A 27,788-nucleotide genomic window follows, 5' to 3' on the forward strand; every position below is an offset into this window, starting at 1 on the left:
ATATTACAGGATTACTGCAATGAAACACGTAAATGAGGCAGCGGAGTTCATATCTAGTCTTAGCATCTAAGCCTTTCAATTTCTTCATGGATTTGTTTCCTGTCTTGGACGTTCTCACATCCTATTGAAATCTGGGGAGCAGTAACCAACGGGAGATTAAGTGGGGTTTGGCATGGCCATTGGCAACTCGCAAGGAAGCTGAGTAATTTTCGTAAATATTTAGACCAGTTCTGCAAGAGCATGGAGAGAAATATCCGTGACCTGGCTGGGCACAAATACATTATCGAGGTGGCACCAGAGTTTATTTCAAAGCTAGACCTCTTGTTTCAGGAAAGACAAAACATTAGTCAAGTATTGGGAGAGGATGACGTTACGGCTGAGCTGTACCCAAAGTGAAACTGTCTCGTGTTATTTTACATGCCCTGTTAAATGTCATTAATGTGGACCTTGTGTGTTCTACACTTCGCAATTCATTTTAGTGGGTTTATCCATTGGCCCTTCGTGTGCGACTTAGTGAAAGGAGCCTTGTCTTCGAATGGTGTAAATGTACAGGTGATAGTGTGTAATGTGTCTCTGGCCCCTGCCAAGGTAGACGTCATTGGCTTGCTTAATATGCACTTGAGCTTAATGATAAACATAGGGCAATTATAACTAACCCTTGGCGCTGCAGCTGCGGTTCATGTTTCCCAAAGATGCTCAACCAGCCAACAAAAGGAAACAATATGAATCACTTTTGAGAGCCTAGAGATTTGGGAGCTTATATTTTATGGATACACCAGATATATTGTCCTTTTGTCAAATCTTGGCTGTCCAAGAATCTCTGGCTGAGTATCACGGCAAATACTGACCACAACAGCGCCAAAGGATCAGCCTTTATTCACAAAGGCCAAAGGAATCGACTAACCCATCGAACAATAATGAAGATAATGTTTTGTATCATTGTGTCTTCTTTATTGGCATCGCAGAGTATTATTGGTAGCAGGTATGCAGTATTTTAGCAGAAACATAGAGAGAGTTTTCTTTCATATGAAATTAAAATGCTTCATAAGCAAGAATTCCCGGCCATCGTGTCAATTTTACATATTTTTATAGAAAGTTAGCTGTTTATATGAACACAGATTACCAAACGATGAATTGTACATGCCTCTGTCCAGCAAGGGGTTAAACCTGACAATTTAGGAAATTTGATATAAACATGTCAATCTTAAATAAAAGCACATGAGAAATTGTATTTTTACTTCTAGAAAGACAATTCTGAATTATTTTGATTACATGCTGACATAGGCTGCAGTGCGGCAGGTTGATGCACCTGATATGATGGATCTTTAAATTGCTTCAATAATGTATCAACGTAATCTGAAAGGAGAAATTGGTAGGGCTCTGAAAGCGATGTTTGTAGCAGGGAGTTTTCTGACTATCACAAAATATGCAGAAAATGCACGTTTCTCCATACAGAAACAAATAGAACAGAGCTAAAACCTTAAACATGTTGGATGATCAAAAGGTTACAGTTTCAAATAGTACAAAAAACAATGACAGATTTTCTTTCTGGGCCTCCCACCCCAAGAACAGGCTCTGCTATATACTTAACAATCTGCTTAAACCATACCGTCTCCGCTTTCTCCCCTTTGCAAGTCTTGCACCTGCACTTTTTCTCATTGAAAATAAAGGGATGAGTTCATTGACAAATCTGGACGTTTCTTTGCCCCAGTGTACAACCTAACAGTGAAACTTTGATAAATCCTCTGTGAAGAGAAAGGGAAGAGACAGACAGACATAGAATGAGAGGGAGAGACAGATAACCAGAGACCGGAGAATTCTGTTCCCCCCCCCCCCCCCCAAACCCCACCCCACCACTCACTTCTGGCTCTGCTCCCATGGCTATTTCAGCCAGAATAGGGGGACGTCAGCCAAGAAAAATGAAAAAAAAAAAGAAAGACGAAGAAAAAAAAAAGCCAAAAAAAGGAAACAAAACAAAATAAAATATCCCCCCTCCTCTCCCGATAATCATAGGGGTGGGAGGGGGTTGCTGGCACTGTTAGAATGACGTCGTGTCTCTCACTGTCCCTCCCTCATTGGGGATGTGAGCTGAACGGCGGGATAAAACCCAGCATGTGTGAGGGGACGTGGGCATTGTGAGACATGGAGAGCATACGGCCTGCCACTCCAATGTGGAGCATTATCCTGCTGCTCGCTTTCTGCCAAACTACTCTGCAAGGAGGTGAGTGGACATGCAAGCCAGTGCACTTTGACCCCTGCTCTCTGTAACATGCAAAGCTTAGGCCTGACTCTACCCTACTCTGTACTTACCTCTTATATAATCATGCTCTCCCACATGACAACAGTTTTATATTGTTAGTTGCTTAAACAGAAACATTGCTGGTTGCATCATAGAGCACCAATTGAACGTACCTTTTTTTTCCATTCTTGTAAAGCACTTTATCCTTGTTGCACAAAAAAAAATCATTTTGCCCATTGGTTTGCACAGCACTATACACTGGCATTGATCTTTTGCATTATGCGCCATTGCGCCCTAATTTGACACAAGTGTCCCATGACAATATTTCAGATTACACTCCATAGCAGGGGTTAACCAAGAGGTAGATCTCCAGCTGTTGCACAACTGCAACTCCCATGACACTTTGCCAGCTTGAAATACATTTTAGCCACTTTAACATCTTCAGCATCACATATTCCAAATACAAATGATTAATGACAGCTGTGCATTTTTGTGCAGACACGATATCTAAACCCTCTGAGATCCAGAGAGTGTGGAAAGCAAAATATAGCAGACTCCAGTGGGAATCAAAGGGTTATGCAAAGTAGACTTGTCTCTTCTTTTCTGAACTGAACATGCAGGGGTTTTTTTTCCTCAAATCCGCACAGAGGTTTACACCTTTCCTTGCAGAGAGCATCCTGCTTTCAGCTCACTCCGGTACTGTATAACAGTCCAAAAAAACTAACTCCAGAATAGGAAATCACACCCTGTCTGAATTTCTGACACTGCTCATTCAGAACGTTGGATTCCCAGAATATTTCCACCACAGCTATGCTTAGTTTAACCTTAACCTTGGATCTGTATATCAGGAGCTTCCAACCTTAGGGATGCATTCTCTAAACAGGCAGTTAAGGTGTTCTTGAGAATTAACATGCAGCATCTTACCTCCAGTTCAGCGGAGTTAAAATAGTATTTTTCCATTTTGGCTATTTTAGCCTTTATTCTACAAGTCTCCACGACTGCAGCCTAGTAGACAGATTTCATAGACTGAGATCTATACTATACACTTCAAGTAACTAATGCATTTGCAAAACACATGTGAAATGACTCAGTTTATATAAGAAACAGATATTCTCTGCTTAGGCAAAGAAACATAAACAGTCTGGGGCCCTTAGCATAGAGTACCTGTTTAAAGAGACAGTCCTACTTTTTTTTTTTTATTGTTTGTTTATTTTGCTGTGTCTATGTTTCCTTAACATTATTTTTACTTTTTGTTGTTGCATTATGAAAACAAATGTTCTGACGCTACGATGTGCAGAAATATAGGTGTTGGGTTCTGGGTTTACCCTAGAGGTTATCAAAGTTATTTGTAAGTTGTATATTAACTAAAAATAAGTTGTTATTTGGCCAGAATAGTTATTGATATAGATAGTTGTATGCTTAAGAGTATAATGAAGAAAGTGAAATTTAGAGTAGTTGCTTTGAGTGTAAAAAGATGTTTTCACAACTTTTACAAAATTAAACCGTTACCTGATACACCTTTAACCCCTTAAGGACCAAACTTCTGGAATAAAAGGGAATCGTGACATGTCACACATGTCATGTGTCCTTAAGGGGTTAATTTGGTCATAGAGGAATGCATTATGGGAATTGCTGTAAAAAGTGAATATTTAGCAATACAGCACTGAGAGATACCTAGTATACAGTCTTGTAAGGATTGTGTGTAACATGAAACTATGGAGTTTACTCACTAAACATTTAATTGTAGTGAATTAAAAAAACAAATTGCAAAATGTGTCCTAAAAAAGCCAAGCTGTAACTATAGATGAGTTGTAGAATGTATTCAAATTTGCTGTTCTTGCCGAAATTGTGCAGTTTGATTTCAAACTCATCACAATTTGGTGTTTAGTGAATAAAGTTCCCATCTATCTCTTGATTACAAGGTAGCTGGGGAATTACATTATATGCATTGTATGGAGGTGACCTCTTGGTGATGCAATATTTTATAACATACTAAATTGTTTTATAGTAATTTGGGTGTGGAAAAGACTAGACATTCTAGTAAATATTAATGTAGCAATGTATTTAGTACTTCTGGCAGACTGACAGACTGGCTGACAGGAAAATATATGGGTAGCTTTATAAAACACATTTTTCCAGAACAAGTTAAAGAGATATGAAATTGCTTAGCAGCTGAGGTGGGAGAGACTAAGGGGCGTAAGAATTCAATAAGGCTTGGAGTGCATTCATTACTGTGCTAAAGAGGAAAATAATTAAGAATACAAAATATTGCATTAAAATAGGAAATTAGGAGATTAGATGGGCCAAATGACTTTAATCTACTGATAAAAACGTATGCTCCTATACATATAGCTGGATAGCATGACCCAGCCAGGAAGGACACAGATCAGTAAGACAGACAGAATAATCTGCATATTATAACAAACTGGGAGTTTATCACGGACATGTTTATGAAGAGGGTGGGTTATTGAAAGTTTAATTCCTTGAAACTGACGTGTGTGCAAAATAACAAGTTTACATGTATAGTAATAAGCGATGGAATACAGGTAAAGGCACTGGGTATGACAGAGAAGTCTTCTGGATAAAATTATTGAAAACAATTAACACAGTCTTCAAAATGTGATTCTGCAAAGTGTCAATATCTCCGTATCTACATCAGAGCTTTACTACCTACAATAATAAAGTGTGTTGTTAATTGTCTTCATTTACTGGTATTTGCACCTACATTCAATAGAACAAAATGGGTTATACGAGTGTGTTATACAGAGTCTCAGCTGTAAAGGGAGGGGTGTGCTCTATGAAGAATGTGATGGAAAATAATGCCTTAACATTCTATTTGCAAGGCACTAGTAGTGAATGTAATGCAGAATAATGTTTCTTCATACCAAATATTAATAGTGCTAAGCATGCTTTTTTAAGGGTAAGATAGTGGTATATTAGTGAAAGTTGTACGTAGCATATGGTAGAGTAGTTGTATATTTTAGATAGGGCATGTCTGAAAATCGTATAATTAAGTTGATGAGTTGTTGCTATGTATACTACAGAATATTTTAGTTGTTTATTTCAGATTTGTGGCTATTTATCCTATAGGATTAGTTTAGTTGTTTATGTTAGAGTTGTGACTATGTATACAATAGACTTGTTTGCTTGTGTAGGTTAGGGATGTGACTATGTATACTATAGAGTATTTTAGTGTTTATGTTACAGTTGTGACTATGTATACTATAGAGTATTTTTGTGTTTATGTTAAGGTTGTGACTATGTATACTATAGAGTAGTGTAGCTGTTTATGTTAAAGTTGTGACTATGTATACTATGGAGTATTTTAGTGTTTATGTTAAGGTTGTGACTATGTATACTATGGAGTATTTTAGTGTTTATGTTAAGGTTGTGACTATGTATACTATAGAGTATTTTAGTGTTTATGTTACACTTGTGACTATGTATACTATGGAGTATTTTAGTGTTTATGTTACACTTGTGACTATGTATACTATGGAGTATTTTAGTGTTTATGTTAAGGTTGTGACTATGTATACTATAGAGTATTTTAGTGTTTATGTTAAGGTTGTGACTATGTATACTATGGAGTATTTTAGTGTTTATGTTAAGGTTGTGACTATGTATACTATAGAATAGTCTGGTTGTTTAGGTTAGGAATGTGGGGGTGTTAACCATTGTTTAGTTGTTATTTTAGTTATGGGTGTGACTAAGCATTCTATAGAGTGGTTTAGTTAATATTATCGGTTTACATAAACACACTACTCAGTTGTTTAAAATCATGGGTGTGGTTAAGCCAAATATAGCATTAATGTACTGGCTAAACATACTACACAATAAGTTGTTGTTATTATAGCTAAGCAGACTATAACAAAGTTTAGTTGTTACTATTAGGGGTGTGGAAGCATGCTGTAGAGTTTGTCAGTTGGTAATGTTAGAGGTGTGGAATCATGTTGTAGAGTGTGTTAGTTGTTAATGTTAGGGGTGTGGAATCATGTTGTAGAATGTGTTAGTTGTTAATGTTAGGGGTGTGAATGCATGTTGTAAAGTGTGTTAGTTGTTAATGTTAGCGGTGTGGAAGCATGTTGTAGAGTGTGTTAGTTGTTAATGTTAGGGGTGTGGAATCATGTTGTAGAATGTGTTAGTTGTTAATGTTAGGGGCGTGGAAGCATGTTGTAGAATGTGTTAGTTGTTAATGTTAGGGGCGTGGAAACATGTTGTAGAGTGTGCTAGTTGATAATGTTAGGGGTGTGGAAGCATGTTGTAGTGTGTGTTTGTTGTTAATGTTAGGGGTGTGGAATCATGTTGTAGAGTGTGTTAGTTGTTAATGTTAGGGGTGTGGAAGCATGTTGTAGAGTGTGTTAGTTGGTAATGTTAGGGGTGTGGAAGCATGTTGTAGAGTGTGTTAGTTGGTAATGTTAGGGGTGTGGAAGCATGTTGTAGAGTGTGCTAGTTGTTAATGTTAGGGGTGTGGAAGCATGTTGTAGAGTGTGCTAGTTGGTAATGTTAGGGGTGTGGAAGCATGTTGTAGAGTGTGCTAGTTGGTAATGTTAGGGGTGTGGAATCATGTTGTAGAGTGTGATAGTTGTTAATGTTAGGGGTGTGGAAGCATGTTGTAGTTTGTGTTTGTTGTTAATGTTGGGGGTGTGGACGCATGTTGTAAAGTGTGTTAGTTGTTAATGTTAGGGGTGTGGAAGCATGTTGTACAGTGTGTTAGTTGTTAATGTTAGGGGTGTGGAAGCATGTTGTAAAGTGTGCTAGTTGGTAATGTTAGGGGTGTGGAATCATGTTTTAGTGTGTTTCAGTTGGTAATGTTAGGGGTTTGGAAGAATATTGTAGTGTGTGTTTGTTGGTAATGTTAGGGGTGTGGATGCATGTTGTAGGGTGTGTTAGTTGGTAATGTTAGGGGTGTGGAAGCATGTTGTAGAGTGTGTTAGTTGGTAATGTTAGGGGTGTGGAAGCATGTTGTAGAGTGTGCTAGTTGGTAATGTTAGAGGTGTGGCTAACATACTTAAGAACAGTATGATTATTTACATTTGGTTGTGTCTATATAGTATATTAGTTGTCTTTCTTATTTGATTGTTGGCCTGAGCATTCTATAGTTTGATTAAACTACTTATTTTACTCAGGGCGTGGCTGACCATACGATGTACTCATTACCTAGGCATATCAAATGTGTTGCATACAGGCTGACAACGTTCTCACTGGATGAACAAATCATTGTTCCCCACGTTAAAGGGACACTATAGTCACCCAGACCACTTCATTTTATTGTCTGTCCCCTTAACACTGTAAAGAAAACAGAGAAACTGCAATGTTTACATTGCAGTGTTAAGACTGCCTCTAGTGGCTTTTTCCTGCAGTTTCAAGGAGTTTGATTTTGTAAAACAACACTGGACTTCCTCACGCTTTGCATGAAGACACCCAGCGTGTTGAAAAACCACATAGGAAAGCGCTGAGTCAATGCTTTCCTATGAGGAAGGCCTAATACGTGTTCCCCGTGCATGCATTGTGCTGATATCAGCGGAGGAGGACACTGATCCAGCACCAAGGGACATCAGTGCTGGAATCAGGTGAGTGGAATGAGGGATGGGCAAAGGAACACTATTCAGTTTTGTATTCCTAAGACTATAGTGTTCCTTTAACTGTTATAGTCTTGTTTATACTCATTTGGTTACAATAAAAAAAAAATCTAAAAACTCTTTCTGCTGCAGGGCAACTCTTCTTTCCTGGATTTAAATAGAAGATCTCATCTTTTGTACAGTCCTGTTAATGGACAGGTTACCAGACAGTGATTTTATTTGTAAAAACTGTAGAAATTACTAATTTCCAGTGTTAATAAATGCAAACATTTTTGCTATTTTATAAAAGGGTGTTATATATATATATAATTACAAGATTAAAAAAAAAATGTATCAAATGATTAATATCTCAAGGTACGTATTATTAAGTCGATCCCACACATCAACCCAATAATGATGCAAATCAGTGTAGAGCTTTAATACTTATACAATACAATATTATACATTCATTTACTTACCATTGTTGCACGAACGTAGGTGTTTCCATGAGATACAGTCAAAGCAGACTTAACTATTAGGTGATTTTAGGCAGCTGCCTAAGGTCCTGGGAAATAGACAGTGCCTTTGGAAACATTAATTTGCTTGGCCACCATTACCATCCCTATGTGAACAACAGAGGATTGGGGGCCCAAAACCGGTAACCTTTCTAGAGCCCTGTCGGATCTTAAAGGGATACTATAGGCCACATCATCTCATTAAAGTGTTTTGAGTGAAGTGTCCCTGCCCCCCTTAGCCCTGAAATGTAAATCATTGCAGTTTTTTAGAAACTGCAATAGTGCTAAGACTGCCTCTAGTGGCTGTCTACCAGATAGCCACTAAAGCCACTAAAGGCGCAAGCTGGCCTTTCACGGAGTTTGATTCCACAAAACAACAATGGACGTCATCACGCTGTGCGATAGAACATCCAGCGGCTTTTAAAACCCCCAGAGGAAAGCATGAGTTATTGCTTTCCTATGGGAAAGACCTAATGCGCGCGCAGAGCTCGTCACAATTGCGCATTAGGTTTCCGAATCACTCTGACATCGAAACTGAGGGACATCTGCACTGGAGTAAGGTGAGTGACTGAAAGAGTTTTTTTAAGAGGGGGGAGTGGTAATAAGGGGCACTTTAATGTTTGGAATACATCTTTGTATTTCTAACACTAGTGTTCATTTAATCCTTCTCTGGATACAATAGGTCTACATTACTTGCATGCATAATGTGCCATATAATGTAATCAATTAGTTCTACATGTAAAATAGAAGCATATTTATGTAGGTTGGAAGGGAAATGTAACCACATTACCTGGGCTGGGCGGGTTTCCTTCTTTGCTATAATAGTCTCTCTAACAGTGTTATCCTGTAGCATTGCTTCCCATGATTCATAGAAGGCTATCTGTCTTTAAATTAGGTTTGCAGGCAATATTGAACAGGCAGTGCAGGCCTTGTGATGGGAATGCTTAGCACATTCTGGGGCGGGCGGTCTGCCCATGTTATACTTTGGTTTAGCTGTGCGCATTGCAGAAATGAACGAGAAATGTTGTTGATTTCTTTCCCCAGAAAATCCAGATGTTTTCTGTCAAGGGAAGCAAAAGCTTTAACTCACAAGTGAAAGCTGACACATTCCCATCTGACACGAAAGCAAAGGCTGCAGCTGTTAACGCCTTCCTGACAGTAAAGATGGACATAACTACAGGGCTGGCCTCCCATCCTTTCACTGACAGAGACATCAAAACCTGAGATTTAAACACCTGCTGGTAGAGCATCAATACAGTTAGCATTCCACAGACATGGCTGTACAGCATGGAAGGGGTTAATAATGATTTTCTCGCTTTTAGAACCTTAGATGGTTGTTGGTTGCGAAGTTTGTAATTCCTTCAAATGGGGGCGTTATTAGTTTGTCAGGTAAGGGCAGGTAGAATAAGGGGGGCGGGGGGAACTCTGGTCTTTCTGACAACCACATACAAATGGTATTTAAGGGACTCTGTCAGGTAAACTGTGGGAGATTTAGAAAATATACAGACCAATATAAAATTGCATCATCACAGAACCGCATGCAATATAATTGTTATTCAGTACCTTATTAAAGGAACACTATAGGGTCAGGGATGCAAACATGTATTCCTGACAGCATGGTGGTAATAGCACTGTTTAGGTGTCCAGCCCATTGCCTGACTTTAAAAAGGTATTTAGTGTACCTTATTTCCACCACCATGCTGGCCTCGACCCATCCTGCTTCCATGGGTGAGATAATCAATAGTGAAGATCTCAGCCAATTCAATGCTTTCTCATGTAAAAGTATTGGGAGGCTATTGTGCATATGTGCCAAATGCCGCTGTGCGCCAATCAGCATTTCATCATAGAGGTGAAATGACTCAATATACATTTGCTTGCAGTTTTACTAGATCACTACATAGAACTTTATGCATGCTTTCCAATCACACATTTTATTTGACAGAGTCCAATGGAGTTAAATAGCTTTCTGTATGTCATCTCCTCGCTGTTTAACAGGACAGTTAGGGTAGGGTTAAAAAGGCATCTGTAGCTCATCAAACATCTTTGTTAGATTTACGCAGTACTAATAAGTACTACATGTAATGAATCACTTCCTTCGGTCAATGGATCAAGTGTCTTTAAGTTTGGTTACCATTTTTCATGGTTCATAGATCATTATGTTGTAATGGCAAAGACACAATAATAAGTAAGGCTAATGGAGACATGTTCAATAGAATTTGCTAACCCTGCGGTTAACTCGGCAGTCGTGGAGGTAGAGTTAACCCGATGAAATACATCTGATTAATAGAAAATGACTGTGAAGCCTGGCCACCAGACACTGACATGGGTTAACAGAGAAATGTGGAATGTGTTCAAGGAGGGTGTAATGTGAACATTCTACACGTTAATTGTGTTTTCACTAACACATACAGCATATATATAATGATTTTACAATAAATTGAAGACAGATGAGGATAGGTTTACAGTGGTAAACCTGTTTTTACTCGTCTACTTAACCCCTTTATGATCTATAAGATGTCAGAAAAGTGATGAAAAGTTATTTGCCTGGATAGGATCCTAAAAGGGTTAAAAAAAGAAAAGAAAATTGAATATCTGGGACTGAAACGTGTTTCTGGCTCAGTATTCTGCTGGAAAAAAAAAAAAAGAAGTAGTAATTAAAATATAATGCAAAAGTCGAGAACTCTCACAGTTATAAAATATGGTCCCAGCATTGAAATGTCAGAATTTCTGCCCAGTCCTGGTGGTTTATTAAAGTTCTAGACTCCCTGACGGCTATTTATCAGTCTCTTCGCTGCAAAAATACTGGGCCACATAACCAGTATTTAGAAATGTATTCTCATAGCAGCTAATGCAATCTTATACTCTGACAGATCTGCTCCATGCTTGTATTAGATATGGATCCAGGAGAATCAGATACATGATCCTTTTTCCCAATTGTGCTTTTAAAAGACTTCAGGCATATCCTTTCCAAGAGATTTGGAATGTTATTTGGCAGGATTTTTTTATTTTGTTTTATTATTATTTTTTTATATACTAAGACACTAGGAAGTGAATTGAAGAAGAAGTACAAAAAAGTGGTACATTATTAAACTTATTTTTAGAGATAGGTTTAGTAAATGAGTCTCTTGGGGGAATGAGAATGTAGAGCATCTTATATATATTCACATTCACATTTTCTTTCATTATTTGCTGTATCGCTTCACTGTTAACTGTTTTAGCAAATGCTTAACCTTAGAAAGCATACTGATGGCAAATCCATTCTACAGATGTATATATCACTCAGTGCAGCTATATAGTTTTATTTTCTTAAAGGAACACTCAAGCATTAAAACCGATACTCAGTTTTAACCTTTGGAGTGTTCCTTTAACCCATTACAAGCCAGGTGCACCCTTCACTCCTAAAAGGATACACAATAACCAGTCATTTGACTGCTAGGACGTGTTCCCAAATAAAATAGAATAATAAAAAAAAGTGACAGTTTTTCTTCAAATCAGCAGTTTTGTCCACGGGGATAAAGAGTGTGATGCAGTTATCCCATGTTATCAAAGCATGTTATCAATTAATTTATTTGAGTAAATTCCCATCAGAACCCAGGCAAGCACTGAGAATATTGGGGGAGATATAAAGAATTTTATAAACATTTGGCAGGGACCGGGAGCTGCTGGTTCTATGCTCTCTGAATGCTACTTAAATGGCTTCTTGCTTCTCTCTCCAGTTGGTACAGTAACCCCACCCCCCGGTGCTATGATTGCCCCTAAAAGAGAAGGTAAAGGCAAACCTTTGCTCACGGACAGCTAGTTCTGCTGCCAAAATGTAAAGGAATGGGAGGTCCCTGCAATTTCTTCTTAAAGGAGACTAAGCATGTACAAGACTTGCTGAAACAAGACAGATTTGAAATTTGTCACATATTCTTGACAAACTTATTTGCTCTCAAGAAAGCTTCTCCTGACAGCCAACAGTTAAGGATAGGGTTTCTGCAGGACTGAAACCTATTACAGACATATACTCCAGATTATATATATTTATATATGTCTATATCTGTGATTCCTATAATACACTGTAATATAGTAGAATTACCTGGGCAACTGTGTCAGTATATAACAGCGGCACCAAGGGACCCCAGACAGACACAATAACCACATAAATAAGATGAAGTTGTTACAGTGCCTACAAAGTCCTTTGACTACAGATTTGGATAATTGTTCAAAAGTAGCCAATTTAATTTACTGCAATTAATGTTTAGTGAATAAACCCATTTTTTCCACCTAGCTAGTGAATGAAAGAAAACAAGATCACATTTAGCGTTATTCTCTAAACTGAGAATTGTGGAGAATTCACAGGCAGAACCTTTAGAATAACATAGTCTAGCTGGATACATTTTTTTTTTTACTCTGCCACCTTCCCAGCTATCTAAAATGTACAACACTCTTGTCCATTCTCTCTACAGTTGCCAGTTTAGTGAAGGAATGTTCTTTTCAAGTACAATCCATAACATGTATGAGAATAATGTAAAGCCAATCTGGCTTTGCTCGTTCTGCATGCCTTGAATGCATGTCATGTTCAAATATCTCTAAATAAAGATTTAAAAAAAAAAGAATACATCAATAGGCAATGTGTTTTCTATTAATTGGTATGACATCAGTACAAAAGTTCATTGGGATCAGAGACTGACTAAATAATGTTATTAAGATTGCCGGTTTAGCTCACTGAGAATAATGTATTATATGTTTTGACTGTGTGATGTATTGTGAGCTCTAAACCCTATTTAGATGTTACTTTAAATGAGTTTTTGAGACAGTACTGATGTGCAGTTTAGTATATTTGAACATAATATTACCTAACACATGTGTGGGTGTGGATTACAAAACTATACATATTCTTCTTAAATCATGTTTAGTTCAATCACTGCGTTTGTCTGCTGTGGTTAATATGTACCAAATCAATTCTGACGCTGATAGATTTATGCAAATGTTCTGTTCAGACCAAGAGCAAAGGATGATATGACCAGTGCAACTGTTACCATCTCTACACTCAACATAGGTTAGGGTGGCAGTAAACTCACAGCTGTGTCTTGGAAGGGGTTCAAATCGGACACATCTCACACAAGGGTATATAGAGATTACACATTTACCTATTTCCCCAAAGTCTCTTCTATCTAAGCATTGACAGGAGTTATTTACTAAAATGAGAATTCAAAGTGAATTTCAAATGTAAGGCCAACAATTCAAAACTGGAAGCACAGCTGAATTAGAGATTTTTTCCATTTTGCCTATTTTGACCTTAAATTTGAAACTCTTTTTGAATTTGCACCTTAGTAAATAATCCTGCAGATCTCCGACTCGGATATAAAATGAAGTTGACACTAAGCAATTCTTTCCTGAACGTGAGTCGTATGGACATTCCGAAGGAACCATGCTATTGCAAAGACCAGGGTTTTATACACAAAGACAGCTTCTCTATTACACTTGCTCTTTTTCTGGGCTTTTTTTCATGTTGATGGACATCACGTGAAGCAATGCTAATATGAATCTATTCTTTCTTTTCTTATGTTGCTCATGTTTAAAAGGAAACTGATGGATTTTGTGGAATGTAGATTCAGTAATCGCTGTTTTTTAAAGATGGAGGGGAGCTTGACACTACCCCTGGAAATTGACTCTGCCTTCCGACTTGACTCTGGGCCACGCCTCCTTAACCCCAAGTACTCAACTAGTAAAACCCAATGAAAGGTCATACCCTCCAACACCAAAGACCCATAGTTAGATGAACTTGGGAACATTGTTACCCAATGACATTCCAAGAATACATAACAGTATGCAGGCCTGTCTTTAAGAGTGTCCGGGATCTGACAGGCAACAGCCAATGGGTGACATCAGATATCATATTAAACTAAGCATTTCTGACAGGTCTATAACCAGAGAATGGGGCATTTAAAAAAATACCCCCAAATTTTGACATGGGGATTTTTAGCACCAGGGGAGCGGGAAAAGGGGGAGCACTTCCCAATCGGCGCTCATGTAAATTGCGAAACTAGCATGAGACAGTAATAACATACATGTATGGGTATGTAAGTCCTAAAACCAGCTCCTACTTTTCAAAGACAATGAGGTGCAGAATGCTTTTAGACATCCATTTTTAAAATTATTTTGTTAGCTATTAAAAAGTGATATTATCTCTTATGTGCCCCAAATGTCATTTTTAAATGACTGTTGCAGGTGTATTTAATTATGAATGAGGCCTTCTGTAGTTTAAAAAAAATACATTTTTTAAATAGTTTATTAAAGCAAAGAATTAATCTAACTAATCGTGTTGTAAACATTTCGGCCATCCTGACCCTGCAGCATTAATTTGTTTTACAGAAGAATGCTAAATGGAACTTGTAAGATGGAAAATATTAAAGCTTTTAACCAAAGGGATTAGGTAACAAATGCCATCTGATTGCTGCAAAGCTTTCCAGTGCCAGTCACTAATTTGAAATAAATCTTAAAATCCCCCCTCTATGCATAGCTGGAATAGAGCACAGTGATATAAAATAAACCCATTCATAGTTTATTAACCATTTTGTGTGCTGATTTAAATAGACAAGCGTAAATGGTCAATTCACTAAAGCAGTAGTTACTGGACAATCAATCTCATAATTCTGTTCCAAGTCATGATTGCCTGCGAGTTATTAGAGTTGTAGACAGGTGAGGGGTACAGTGACAAAACTAACAAACAACACCATTTGGAAAATAGTCACCTTAAGCTAAAATGGCGTTTTCTACAACTCAATTATTGTTGGCTACATTTTTTTTAAACTTTTGTCAATTCACCACAACTTCCAGTTTAGTAAGCCCCCTGTGAATGCTTCACACCTATAAACACAACACATGAATAGTGAAAAAAATGAACCATATTGTGTTTGTGAAAGTATCCAGTTTGAAGAAGCGTCTTAGTTAGTGCACTATATTTAGAAAGAAATGCCAGACTTTCCTTTTTAAATAATTTTCCGTGAGTTACTTAGACTTTTTTTTCTCTTTTTCTAAACTTAGTTTATTACTCTTAATGTAAATAGAGTCAAGTTTCGTCTGCAGTGATTTTTACACCATATAAAAATTAAATTAACGCAAGGCTAAATCTTGTCCTAACTGCTTTACTAAAATTGGAAATAAGCTGTGGTTAGTGATTTTTTTTTTTTTTTTATTCTTCTGGCATTTAGTCTATCAATTATGTAACAAAAAGCGGAACAAAATGGAACTTGGCAGAATTCGCAAACGATTACCATATGAACTACATGACTTGTTTTCCTGTTAACATGTCTTCTGATATACATTTTATTGTCAGACGAATGCCAAGATAATTTGTTCTGTTTAAGCCAAATATTTTAATGGCTGTGCATTTGTCAAAGTGTAAATGCTGCTGTCATTTGTAAGCAGCCTATGGATGGCTGGTAATTAGAACAGAGTTCACTGGATATGAGAAAACGTCATCTCATTTGCATGTTTGCTTTTTTTGTTATTGATACCACTTTGTATTTAGTTAACTGAGTTCTTCGTCACGCTTCAAATGTAGAATGACACTATAGCTAAATAGGGTTGGAAAATACAACCAGATGTGTGTTTTTACAATGTCTCTACTAGCGAAACAGAAAAGTCGAGTAATATGCGAAAACTGCATTTATGCGCAAAATTGAATTTCCTTTATTATAAAGGAAATCCTTTCATTTAGGGAGTTCCACAGTACGAATTATTAAATTTGTTTTTATGGCCTTTCTAGGGAGGCTATGACTGCTGCGGTGACATCATATAGTACCAGATGGCCATGTGTATATATAAAACATGATGGAGCAGAATCATATTTATTTAATTTTTTTTATAGAAATGTCGGAAGGTATTTAAAAAAAATACAGAATATTAGTTACAGACAAAGACAGTTTCATACTGACATAAAGCTGTACATATGTTTCATTCACATATTACGATAAAAAATGTTAGTGTATGTTAAATAATTAATGCATAAAAAGCGGGATATGTGCTATGTTATCCTATTAAATGACACTCGATGTCCCATTTTTGCAACGTCCTGTTCTTCATTTATGTCAGGGGTAAGTAACCTTCGGCACTTAAAATGCTGTGGACTACATCTCCCAGAATGCTCTCACAGCTGTAATGCCGGCAAAGCATCAGGGGATATGTAGTCCACATCATCTGGAGTGCCGAATGTTGCTTACCCCTTTAATATATTGTACCTGGGAGCTTGGTTGCTCTGGATCAATGAGTATGCTATCCTATTATTTAAACCCTGTCCAGCCTCATTGGGAAATTGTAACCTAAACGATTGACAAACAGGATGAGAAAACGTAATGCCATCCAGTGTACACAGCTACATTGTAATATGACTTAAAATAAAGTTCACAAGCTCGACCTGTCACTCAGCTGTTTCTGCTTTTTTTCAAAAGAAGGACAAATAAAATATATTTTTAAAAAATAAATTATATTTGCTCGAAGGCTTCTTGACTCAAAAATAGCACTCAAATTTCTCCACGGATAAACAAACCTTTGTTGAGTAGATCACTAAACTAAAATAAAAGGCATTTGTTTCAAAGGATATAAACCTGAGTCTCAATTTAAGTATTGTTCTAAAAAGATCAGGAGGTCCACTTGAAATGATACACTATATTATCCCTGAGGGGTTTATTTCATTGGCAGGCCCTTTGGCTCATGCTGTTCCCTGTTGTTCTTCGTCATTAACAATGTATGACTTGAGTTCCTGCAAGCATTCCCTGCTGCAGAGAGATTTGGCCATAGCCACAGACTTATACTTTACATATCCAAATTGTTTTAAAACTGCGGCACTATTCAGGGTTTGCCAAAGTGTAAACAGTGTTGACCAGAGGTTTGATATGTTCTTAGCAGATACAATGAACAATGCTTTAAAATGTTAAAAAAAAAAAAAAAAGGTTTAAAATGTAGATTTACGATGATTCTTTGTGTCATTTTGCAAATATTAGCTAATTGCATCACAGACAATAAATATACAAAGTGTTCTGTGTTGTAAGGCGCTTAAAATAGTGAAACTTAAAGTGCTCTCAGTTATAGCAGCTTTCACACAAAAATAGGAACTCTCTATTCCTATTACATCAAATACAAAAAAAAAAAACCACTATTTAACAGATAAGTGCCAAATTAGTGAAAGTGTGTAGCGCTAAAAAGTGGATTACTTACTCCCAACTTATTGGGGATATAGTAGTTGTAAGTGGCTGTATAAGAACAAAAGGGAAAAGTATATAGTGCAACACTGTTAAATTAAAAGTGGAAATATATATTCCAAATTGGAAGCACTCACGTGGTTTAGAGCCTATTATGGATTGGCTCTAATCACTTGCGCCGTTGTGCACTTAAGGTGGCACACACCTTCTAGGTCCACGTGTAAGATGTTCCTCAAAAGCATGTAAAACAAAGAGGTAGGGGGGAGACAGGGAGAATTGCCCTGGTGCAGAAATCCTTAATCAGGTAAGGTATAGTGTAAACACATATAGATGGCTTCTCACCTTAAAAAGAGCCTATCACTTGGCTCTTAAGTGTATAAGCAGATGAGTCCAGTTCTAGGGTGACTCTACCCTTCTTTAAGCAGGATAAATGGTCCACCAAAGTGTAGATTCAATACAGAATCGGCGAAACGCGTTTTGGACTTTGGACTTATCACCACTGTGTATGTATTGCAATCTATTTTTTAAAGTTTTATACTAATGGAATAAATATAAATTTTATTGAATCTACACTTTGGTGGACCATTTATCCTGCTTAAAGAAGGGTAGAGTCACCCTAGAACTGGACTCATCTGCTTATACACTTAAGAGCCAAGTGATAGGCTCTTTTTAAGGTGAGAGGCCATCTATATGTGTTTACACTATACCTTACCTGATTAAGGATTTCTGCACCAGGGCAATTCTCCCTGTCTCCCCCCTACCTCTTTGTTTTACATGCTTTTGAGGAACATCTTACACGTGGACCTAGAAGGTGTGTGCCACCTTAAGTGCACAACGGCGCAAGTGATTAGAGCCAATCCATAATAGGCTCTAAACCACGTGAGTGCTTCCAATTTGGAATATATATTTCCACTTTTAATTTAACAGTGTTGCACTATATACTTTTCCCTTTTGTTCTTATACAGCCACTTACAACTACTATATCCCCAATAAGTTGGGAGTAAGTAATCCACTTTTTAGCGCTACACACTTTCACTAATTTGGCACTTATCTGTTAAATAGTGGTTTTTTTTTTTTGGAATTGCATCACAGAATTGCAGGTAGACATAAAGTACAGTGTGCATTTTGGCAAAACGAGCCAAACTACCATTGTTTTCTGGGAATTGCCAACAAGAGGAACAGCTAGTGCATGTATCATCAATGTCAGAACCCTGGACAGCTGCCCTGGAGGAACAGGGCTTACAATGGCCAAAGGAGACTCTCAGGGCTGTCTCCTCTAAGTCCTCTTACACTTAAACTTGTGATAGCAGGAGGCTCATAGCACCAGGAAAATGTCATGTTAATGCTATTTGTACTGTGACTCCAGCTAATTATAACATCTAATAGACATTAACAGGGTTATATACTAAATGATGTTAAAAGAATTTCAAATTGAAGGCCAAAATAGCCAAACAACTTTTCTAATTTAGTTATTTTCAACTACATTTTGAAATTCACTTTCCATTTCCAGCAATACTCACTTATTAGTGAAAACCTCTGTTAGTTTTACGGTGACCTGAGTTCTTGTATTCACAATTATTGCCTTGTGTTTTAACTGTATTTTCAAGTTGTAGTTCACTCCTGCCTGCACTACCAAAAATGTTTAAACACATTCCACTGCTATTACACTAATTCTGCTAATCTACAGAAGAAGCGTGGGTCGATCTGTCTCTTTATCCACTTGAACAATTGAGAAGTATCAAACTGGTGAAGGAATATTAACATAAAATATACAATATTATCACCCTTATCCCATCATACCAAGAGTACAATGATTAATTAAAAAAAAAAAAAAATGGTCTGCCCTCTATATATAAACATTGTATTCGACCATAAAGCTGCACCAAGAAAATGATGGCATTGTTCATTTCTTTTCAATCTGCAAAACAAGGAAATATGAAATTACTGGATTTGTATTTGAATTTACAAGTTAAGAGACTATTTGAGGTTGGTGCAATGTCTGATAACTCTGAGTGTAATTTGCACATTTTCAAATGCCAATTATCTGCAGTACTGATTTAGAACAGTGATGGTTAGCCTTTCTTAGCTAGATAAGATGCATCTGGGGTACCATGCAGAATTCTGTTTCCCTTCCCTTTGATGTCTCTGTGACCCACAGAAATCTGAGGATTTCTATAGAAATTAGAAGAGCCAATAAAACTATGATTCCTGTAGATGACTACTTTTCTGTATATATTACCATATGACACCTTTTTGTTGCCGTGCTCCCTAGATCCATCTCAACTGCAATTCCTTGTGCCCCTTCTCGACTGCAATTCAATATTCTTCTCTCCCTTACCACAAGTTTTCTTATCTTTAAACTCCTTTCCACCACAATTCTGTTAGCCATGTCCAAGTCAGAGAAATATTATACATACAGTTTAAATTACTGTGCAATTTACATCTTTGACTTCAATAGTTCTTTTTTTTTTCTGTATCTGGTATAAAGTCTCGAGTGCATTTTGTTTACCAGTTTGTTTAAACCATTAGAATTTGATGAATTAGTTCGCCACCCTCTTTGTTCTTCATCCTTTGCCAGTCTTCTCATTGGACCACCTTACAGCACTTAGCATGTCTCCCCCGCTGCACTTTGTTTACTAAACTACCCTGGAGCCAGTACTGTTGCAGTGCTCTCCCACGGCCGCCAGTCTTAGTTACACTGAGATCTGGCGCTCTTGTATCAGATACTGTGCTCTCCAAATTCCTCTCATGCTGAGATCAACAGTTCTGGAATTTTTAATTCCCCCAGGGTTTTGCTAATCAAATGCACACCTCTCGTATGGGGCTGTACTTATTCTTTTTTAACCTCATTCCAGCAGAGGAACCTAATCCACATCACTGCTTTAACTCTTGAGGCCTGCTGACTGGATTAAACCCTTGTCAAGAGATTACAACTAAAACATTGTCTATTGTCTTCTCTACTATTGAATAATCTAGCAGCCAATTCTCAGAATACTTTGCCATTATAAATTATCTTGAAATCTACGTACAGATGTTATCTGCTTATCTTATCCTGTCTCACTTACAAATATATAGTATTTTACTATCATTTAAATCCTACAAGTAATTGTCAGCCTCTGTCTTAGTTAAGCTAGTTCGTGTATTTGAATTTCATTTAGCTGATGAGATGGTTGAGAAACATTACTATCTTGAGAGATAGAAAAGTGGTCTAACAGAGGTCTGAAATATCGACCTACTTCCGAATTCCCCTACTTTCCCCTGCCCAAGGCATTTACTATCTGTCAGCTTAAATCTATACCATGTATTCCTCCCCTAAACAAAGAGCATTCGATTATTCTGGCACTATCTCTTCCTTTCCTAGAGAGACATATGGAGTTTATTGGAATAAATCTCTTTCATTATACAGCATTGTTTCATTAATCCTCATATGTCTTGAGTTATTGTAGTCTTGCTATGTTAACTCACTAAAACCCCAGAGAGCTAATATGTGATAATAAAATCCTTCTGGTATATCAGGGAAGGTCAACCTGACCAGCTTTAGTTTCAGCGGAACACCAGTATTCACAAGGTGGAATTTCGATAATGGGGTTGATAATTCAACCACAAATGCAGTCCTGTGTTACTCACATCAATTCAAATAACAATCTTAAATTTGAAAGTTATTTCTACCATGTCTTTCTGGGAGTGTATTATGGGATTGGAAATTCCAAAATATCTCTAGAGCTACCTGTTGGGTACCCCTTGAATATAATAATCCAGAAGAATTTAGTGCTGTTACATGTTGGTGTTAGAGATGGACAGATTGAGGACTAAGGAATTACTAAACAGTGATTACAGTTCAACATCTGAGAATCAGCTATTACATGTCAGGCTATATTCAGAAAGTTACATAGTTACATAGCTGAAAAGAGACATGTGCCCATCCTCTTCAGCCTTTCTCTCATTTGTTTTTGCTGTTGATCCAAAAGAAATGGCAGTCAGATATCTCCTTGGATCATGAAACTATTACCCCACTAATTAAAACGTTTATCCCTATATAATGTGTTTTTGTAAGTATTTATCCAACTGCTTTTTAAACATCTGTATATACTCTGCTAAAACCACCTCTTTAGGCAGAGAATTCCACATCCTTGTTTTTCTTACTGTAAAAAAAAAACTTTTTTTTGCCTTAGACTAAATCTCATTTCTCCCAGTCTAAATGTGTGATCTTGTCTACTAAATATAGTTCTGCTTATGAATAGATTTCCAGACAATGTATGCCCATTACTAACTAATTTTAAGAGTCTGAACCTTTCTCCTGGGGGGAAATCACCATGGCTGAATATCAGTATCTCTAATAGAGTATGGATGAATAGAGAGCCTCTTTTCTTTTAGTATAAGAAAGCACTGGGACTTCTGCTGCCCAGCTAAAGTACCATTTATACCATCCTAAGAGATATTACTTTAAATAGCAATTCTTAATCGTTTTAAAAGAAACCAAAATTATGCACATTGGATCAGTTAATCCGAACATGAAAGCCGTAAGTTTTGAAGATTCAATGAAATACCCAAATTTGGGTCTCAACATAGGGGTTAAGAATGACTGATTTAAGTCGTCGACTGCAAAAAATATTACTTTAAGAATTCTACGTGATCAAATTCTGAATTTGTTTGTTAAAGAGCTACATACGTGTGTCAGTAGTAATGAACATAAAACCAAAGAAATGTAGTCTTACGACTAAATACTTGTATTCATGAAAAATGTGGTTACACACTACTGCGTGGGAGGCATCTGCCATCTAGTCATAGGATGGAATTCATCCTTTGGAGAGCTGGACAAAGCTCTAACAAACACATTTTCCCAGCAACACCGATTATCTGCACATCAAATACTTCTGCTCATCTGCTTGATGTCTTTATAATGACATAACGTACTATAACCAGAGTGATTCTACATTCTTATGAGAGACATTAGGTCAAGACTGTAAACGTCTTAAGTATTTGTCTTGGAAACATTACAGTTTATTTCAAAACACTTATGGTAGGTGTCAGTCAGCTCTTGTTATGCACCACTTGGTTTTGATGTTATGTGCGGAACATATGTTAATAATGGGATTTTTCATGATACTCACCCTCTTGGCTTCGAAATTCAGGAAATACTTTTCTCAAAATGTTTTATTATCCTCTGTTTCTTTTGATTTCAGTAGGAGTAGGGTTAGTTTATCAACACTATATTTATACTTTATTTGCGTTCCTCGTTCATTTGTCTCTTGTTTAATGTAAATCTCTTTGCGCCACCATTAAGACTATTTTAGGACATGCTAGGCTATTTTCTGCTGTTTAAGATACGGCTAGAAGTATACAGATTGTCTGTTTTATTGTAATGAAAATCACCCAATATCTTGATGCATTCATTTTCTTTCTGTGCAAAACTTTTCCTTAATGTAATATATCAGTCCATAGCCCACTCTTGATCTTTGCATTCTAAACCAAACTCCTCGCCAACTGTTTACGTTGTTACACTTCTTTCCTTAATTTTCCTATATATCAATATATTTTACTCTAACTTTCTATAATTCTCCTTCATTTTACACACTCCTCTTTATATAGTTATCAAAGCGAAAGCTTGGAAATATGGTCTCATGGTTCTGGTAGCATGTTTTTATGTGAGTCCACACTCAGGTCTAAAACAAGTGTTAGCTCACATAAGTCATTGCAGAGGTAATAATAAACACCATTTGCATATCAGTTTAATGCCACCATGAAGACAGCTAAGGAGAGGCTAACAGATGCTCCCAAGCAAGACATGGCCCTAGGCACACCCCATATAAGAAGTCAAACCATTCTAAAATGGTTTGACTACTTATAAAGGGGTGTCAAGAGCACTGTAGAGGTAGTAGTGAGTATTCCTTTAAAATTTCTGCCTGATCCCAGTGTTCTTTTATATCTTATGTTTTGAACTTGCATTGCATGGGCTATGATCCAAAAGGATCAGTGACTATAAACCAGCCATGGTTATAGAGTATGTAGGGAACTGCACTCACTCCCATCAGTCTGAGCCAGGGTGCTTTTTCTGTACCGGAACCAAACACCAAATTCCCAAAATTGTAAAGAAATAAAGGTCCAGGCATTCCTTGGTTCCAAAGAATAGGCACTTTAACGGAACCACAGCAACGTTTCGACCATATAGGTCTTTATCAACCTAGCTTGATAAAGACCTATATGGTCGAAACGTTGCTGTGGTTCCATTGAAGTGCCTATTCTTTGAACCAAGGAGTGCCTGGACCTTTATTTCTTTATAAACCAGCTATGGACTAGTTTATAATTTACCTATTTATTCTGTTATCATAACTGGTATTGCTTACCAGATGTCTTGCGATTTTCCACGCAATCTGGGTATTTCGGTACAGAGTGCACCAAAGTTCTAATTTCGAAGCTCCGGTTTGGAGAGAAGATGGGTGTGCTGCCATTGAAACCTAAAAACAGCAAAGTTCATGATGTGTGGGTCATACATTCATTACACTGTGTACCCTGGCTGTAATCCGTGAAATTCGATCTGTCTTGGCGTCATGGTTAGCACATCCCAGCAGAATAATTGAGGGAAGACCTTGTTTTTACAGTTTTTTTATCCTCGTAGTCCTGCCCTTTCTCTGCAAGGTCGCCAAGTTACATTCCAAAATAGAACATTTTAATTGGGGATATCCTAACCTACGTCATTTCATCCTTATTTTAATCCTTTTCTAGCACACCCCCCCCCCCCCACCATTATACAAGCATACTCATGTTCAGCTGAGTTCTCAAGGGCCACTGGCCAGCCAGGATTTTGGACTAATTAACAGGCAAACTATAAATGATCTTATATTACTAAGTATATATTACTAAGCAAAGTGTTTCAATATGTGCTGACCTGAAAACCTGGCTTCTTAGAGGTCTTAAGGGATCTGCATGAAATAATCCTGAAACAATATTCTCCTGCTTTCTAACAGAGGTGAGATCACACTTGTATTCTACTGGCGTTAATGTTATGTATATTAACCACTCCGATGCCAACTATGTAAATAAACTGTATACTTTGTCTTGCTATGTAAAGACACAAATGTATTTTCACTTATAAGACCTTGTAATGCCGGTTCCATAGATAGCCGTATCACAAAGCCATATCAATACTGGACATTTAACTGTTTGTGTTGTTTTTTGTAATAAAACTGAATTTAACTGTAAAACGCTTGAATTTAAGACAATTAATGTTAGTATAAATATACATATTTTACAGCATTCTACAGCAAAGTTAGGCATATAAAAAATAAGAAATAATATAATGTTACCACCCAGTATTACTTGATTGATAACATCCGATAGTGTAGTCGAAAACATGTGGTTTTTAGTATCAGACTTCCACCTATTAACACACTACATCTCCCATTAACCATTGCAACAGCTTTCTGTGAGTTTACTTAGCAGTGGTCCATGAGACCTAATTCAGCTAGATGTCTATCATTTAAATCCCAATAGTCTAGATTAGCTCCATGAAAAGATAGAGGGAAAAACAAGAAAATGAATTGCTTTTGCTGTTTTTTGGTTTTTTTTTTGTACCGCTATGTCTTATTCGATAATATGACAAATAAAATATTCTGTGAATTCTTGTGTCTTTTTCCCAGGAGTCCCTGGTGCCGGGGCAGGAGGCCAGTTCTACCCAGGAGGAGCGGGTGTGGGCGCAGGAGGCGTATACCCTGGTAAGCACGCCTGTCATAGTAAATCTGACTGAGTGCAGTGAAATGGGCATTGAGTAAATCAATGAGGAAATCATAGTTTTAGCATTACTACTCAGCAGTTGAGAAGTCCAACGTGTCCATCAGTAGCTGATTAATCCCTTTACTCCCAGGAAACGTATTCCATAGAATTTACCCCATCCCTTTATATACACATATCTCACTATTTTAATAACGTGCAAATAAGATAAATGGATATTGCATTCTTGTCTTTATTCTGTTTCGAGGATCAACAATGATTGTGTTGTTTTGCCATCAATTAATGGTCTATAATTAATATGCATTTAACTTTGTAGTAAAGCATTTGATATTAATCCAGTTCTGCGGTAACCCTATTTTCCCTTTGTATTCCAGGCGCAGCATTAGGAGGAGGTGGAGTACCCGGAGCCGGAGCAGGTATGTTTGAACCTTCAGTATGCTAAATGACGTCAATAAAACAGTAGCAGGCATGAACAATAGATAACGGATTGTATCTGTACGCTGCACTACAAATTGAAATGTGATTATCATGATAATTATTCAAGGCGAGTTTTGACCTCTTAGACACCCAGCCGGTGAATAAATACTGCCTGCATGAGGTTTATACTGGTAGTAGACAACAGCCAGCATTAAATATATTGTCAGACTGCAACTCCTGCTGTCATGTTGCTTTGCCATATAAAGTGTGAATGTACTTTCCAAAAAATCCACTTTAAGAATTTCAAGCTTTATTATAGAGACATTATATGTCCATAAATTGCAGGGGTAAGGACATTTACCCTTAAATATCAGGTTATTGGAGATAATTTGTATGATCACTCCCAACATTCACATCCAGAATAATCATCCACAGCATCATGAATGCAAGTCCTTCTAGTCATAAATCATACTTAACCCTGCCTGACCTATGTCTTCCCTAATCTTAAGTACCCGCCTTACCCCAGTGCCAAGAAAACCCAACCCTAAATCCGCCAGCATTATCGATTAACATTAAATCCTTAACCTTAAATTCTCCTTAGCCCTAACCCTCAGTGACCATTAATGCTAACCTCTGATTCCAAATCTCAATAACCTTAATCTCAAGTACCTCTTAATCCTGACGCTAATGGTAGCATTTAAAACATCACCAGTATGAATGGAACTGCTATGTTATAATGATTAGATATGACACTTGTTCTTAAGGAGTAAAATAGCCCTTGTCATGAAGTACCAATTCACAAATTGGAAAGACCATTGAAGGACCAATCCAAATACTTTTACACCAGAACATCTGAGTTAGAGACAAACATCTGCATCCATAACTGGCTTATTCTGTCCTTATATTTGTACATTTGTTCTTAAATACATATAATGAAAATACTTTGTTAATTATTACATATTCCTTTCAACACAACCAGACTTGGAGTGTTGTTCTGTGCACTACATAAATTGGCTAATCTCCTCTTTTTTTTTCCTATCCCGCTACAAGTGCTTACAGGGACACTACAGACCTCTAAATCACTTTAGCTTGCTGAAAAGCTTTCAGATTCTTTTCATTTTGCAAATAGTGCAGATTTCAATATAAATTGGCACTTTTATAAATTAACCTGGTTACACCCTCTGGCTTTTACGCAGACAACTGGTCCTGGTACTTCCTGGTTTCATTAGCTCCATGGAGCTAAACTCAAGAGGCAGCAATCGCCCAGAGCACCTTGCTTGCACAGACATGTCATTGAGCTGCATTGGGAAGTTTATGTTTGGACAGCCACAGAAAGTCTGGGCGGGGTTAGAAGGGGAGGGTTTACAAAGGCAGCAGACAAGAGATCTGCAGATTTTGCAAGCTGTTTTTAGATAAATCCCAATAGAAAATATACATAACTAAATGCATGCAAGTTTTCATTTGGGGCTAATCTACTAAACAGTGATTTTTATTTATTTTTTATTTGGGCACTGGAGTGTCCCTTTAAGGTAGCTGACTTGCTTTCTTTATCACAAACTGTTGAAAAAAAATCCCACAACCATTATCAATTTTACTCATAATCATACCACCGTACCTCCTTTGTCAATATGTTATTGTAACCTTGTTGCAACTCTTTTATTTTGCGTAGGGTTATATCCTGGCGGAAAACCCCCTAAACCAGGTAGGTGATATATCTATATTCAAATGTGAACTTACTTTGATATTCTGTTGATTGTACCATTTAGATTAGATTGCCTTTAAAATAATGCATCCTAGTGGCCTTTTAACATTACATGTGCTTTTAAAATGCCTTCCCAGTTAATGTGTGCATCTGAGCTCTCTAGATCAGGGCTCAAAAATTCTAATAGAATGCCACAATCCGGGTAAAAAAGTTACTCACCCCTGCAGACTTCCTATTGCAACTTGACTGTAGGGAATGAACAGGGAAGCAGTATACGGTAACATTTGCTGACAGTAGGGTTTAATTAATAACTCACAGACCAAATTATAGGCCAAATGTGGCTATTTACCACTATAATTTACAATTCCCTACACAATTCCTCAAGATTCTCAGTTTAGTGAATAATGCTAAAATCTATTTCTAAAAATATTGATTACAAAT

General features: G+C 37.2%; 1 protein-coding gene across 4 annotated transcripts in view; it reads left to right on the forward strand.

Annotated features, from left to right (window-relative positions):
• The first annotated feature begins 2,087 nt into the window (after positions 1-2,087).
• ELN (elastin) overlaps positions 2,088-27,788 on the forward strand; it is a 77,002-nt gene continuing 51,301 nt past the window's right edge. For 3 of the 4 annotated variants that reach the window (XM_063449404.1, XM_063449415.1, XM_063449430.1), the window contains exons 1-4: positions 2,088-2,221; positions 25,138-25,212; positions 25,603-25,644; positions 27,315-27,347. In XM_063449404.1, the coding sequence (XP_063305474.1) occupies positions 2,143-2,221; positions 25,138-25,212; positions 25,603-25,644; positions 27,315-27,347 (229 nt within the window). In that variant the 5' untranslated portion in view covers positions 2,088-2,142. The remainder of the gene's footprint in view (positions 2,222-25,137; positions 25,213-25,602; positions 25,645-27,314; positions 27,348-27,788) is intronic. The other variant, XM_063449423.1, reaches the window with a different exon arrangement.

The sequence above is a fragment of the Pelobates fuscus genome, chromosome 1 (assembly GCF_036172605.1).
Source record: "Pelobates fuscus isolate aPelFus1 chromosome 1, aPelFus1.pri, whole genome shotgun sequence".
NCBI classification, from domain to species: Eukaryota; Metazoa; Chordata; class Amphibia; order Anura; family Pelobatidae; genus Pelobates; species Pelobates fuscus.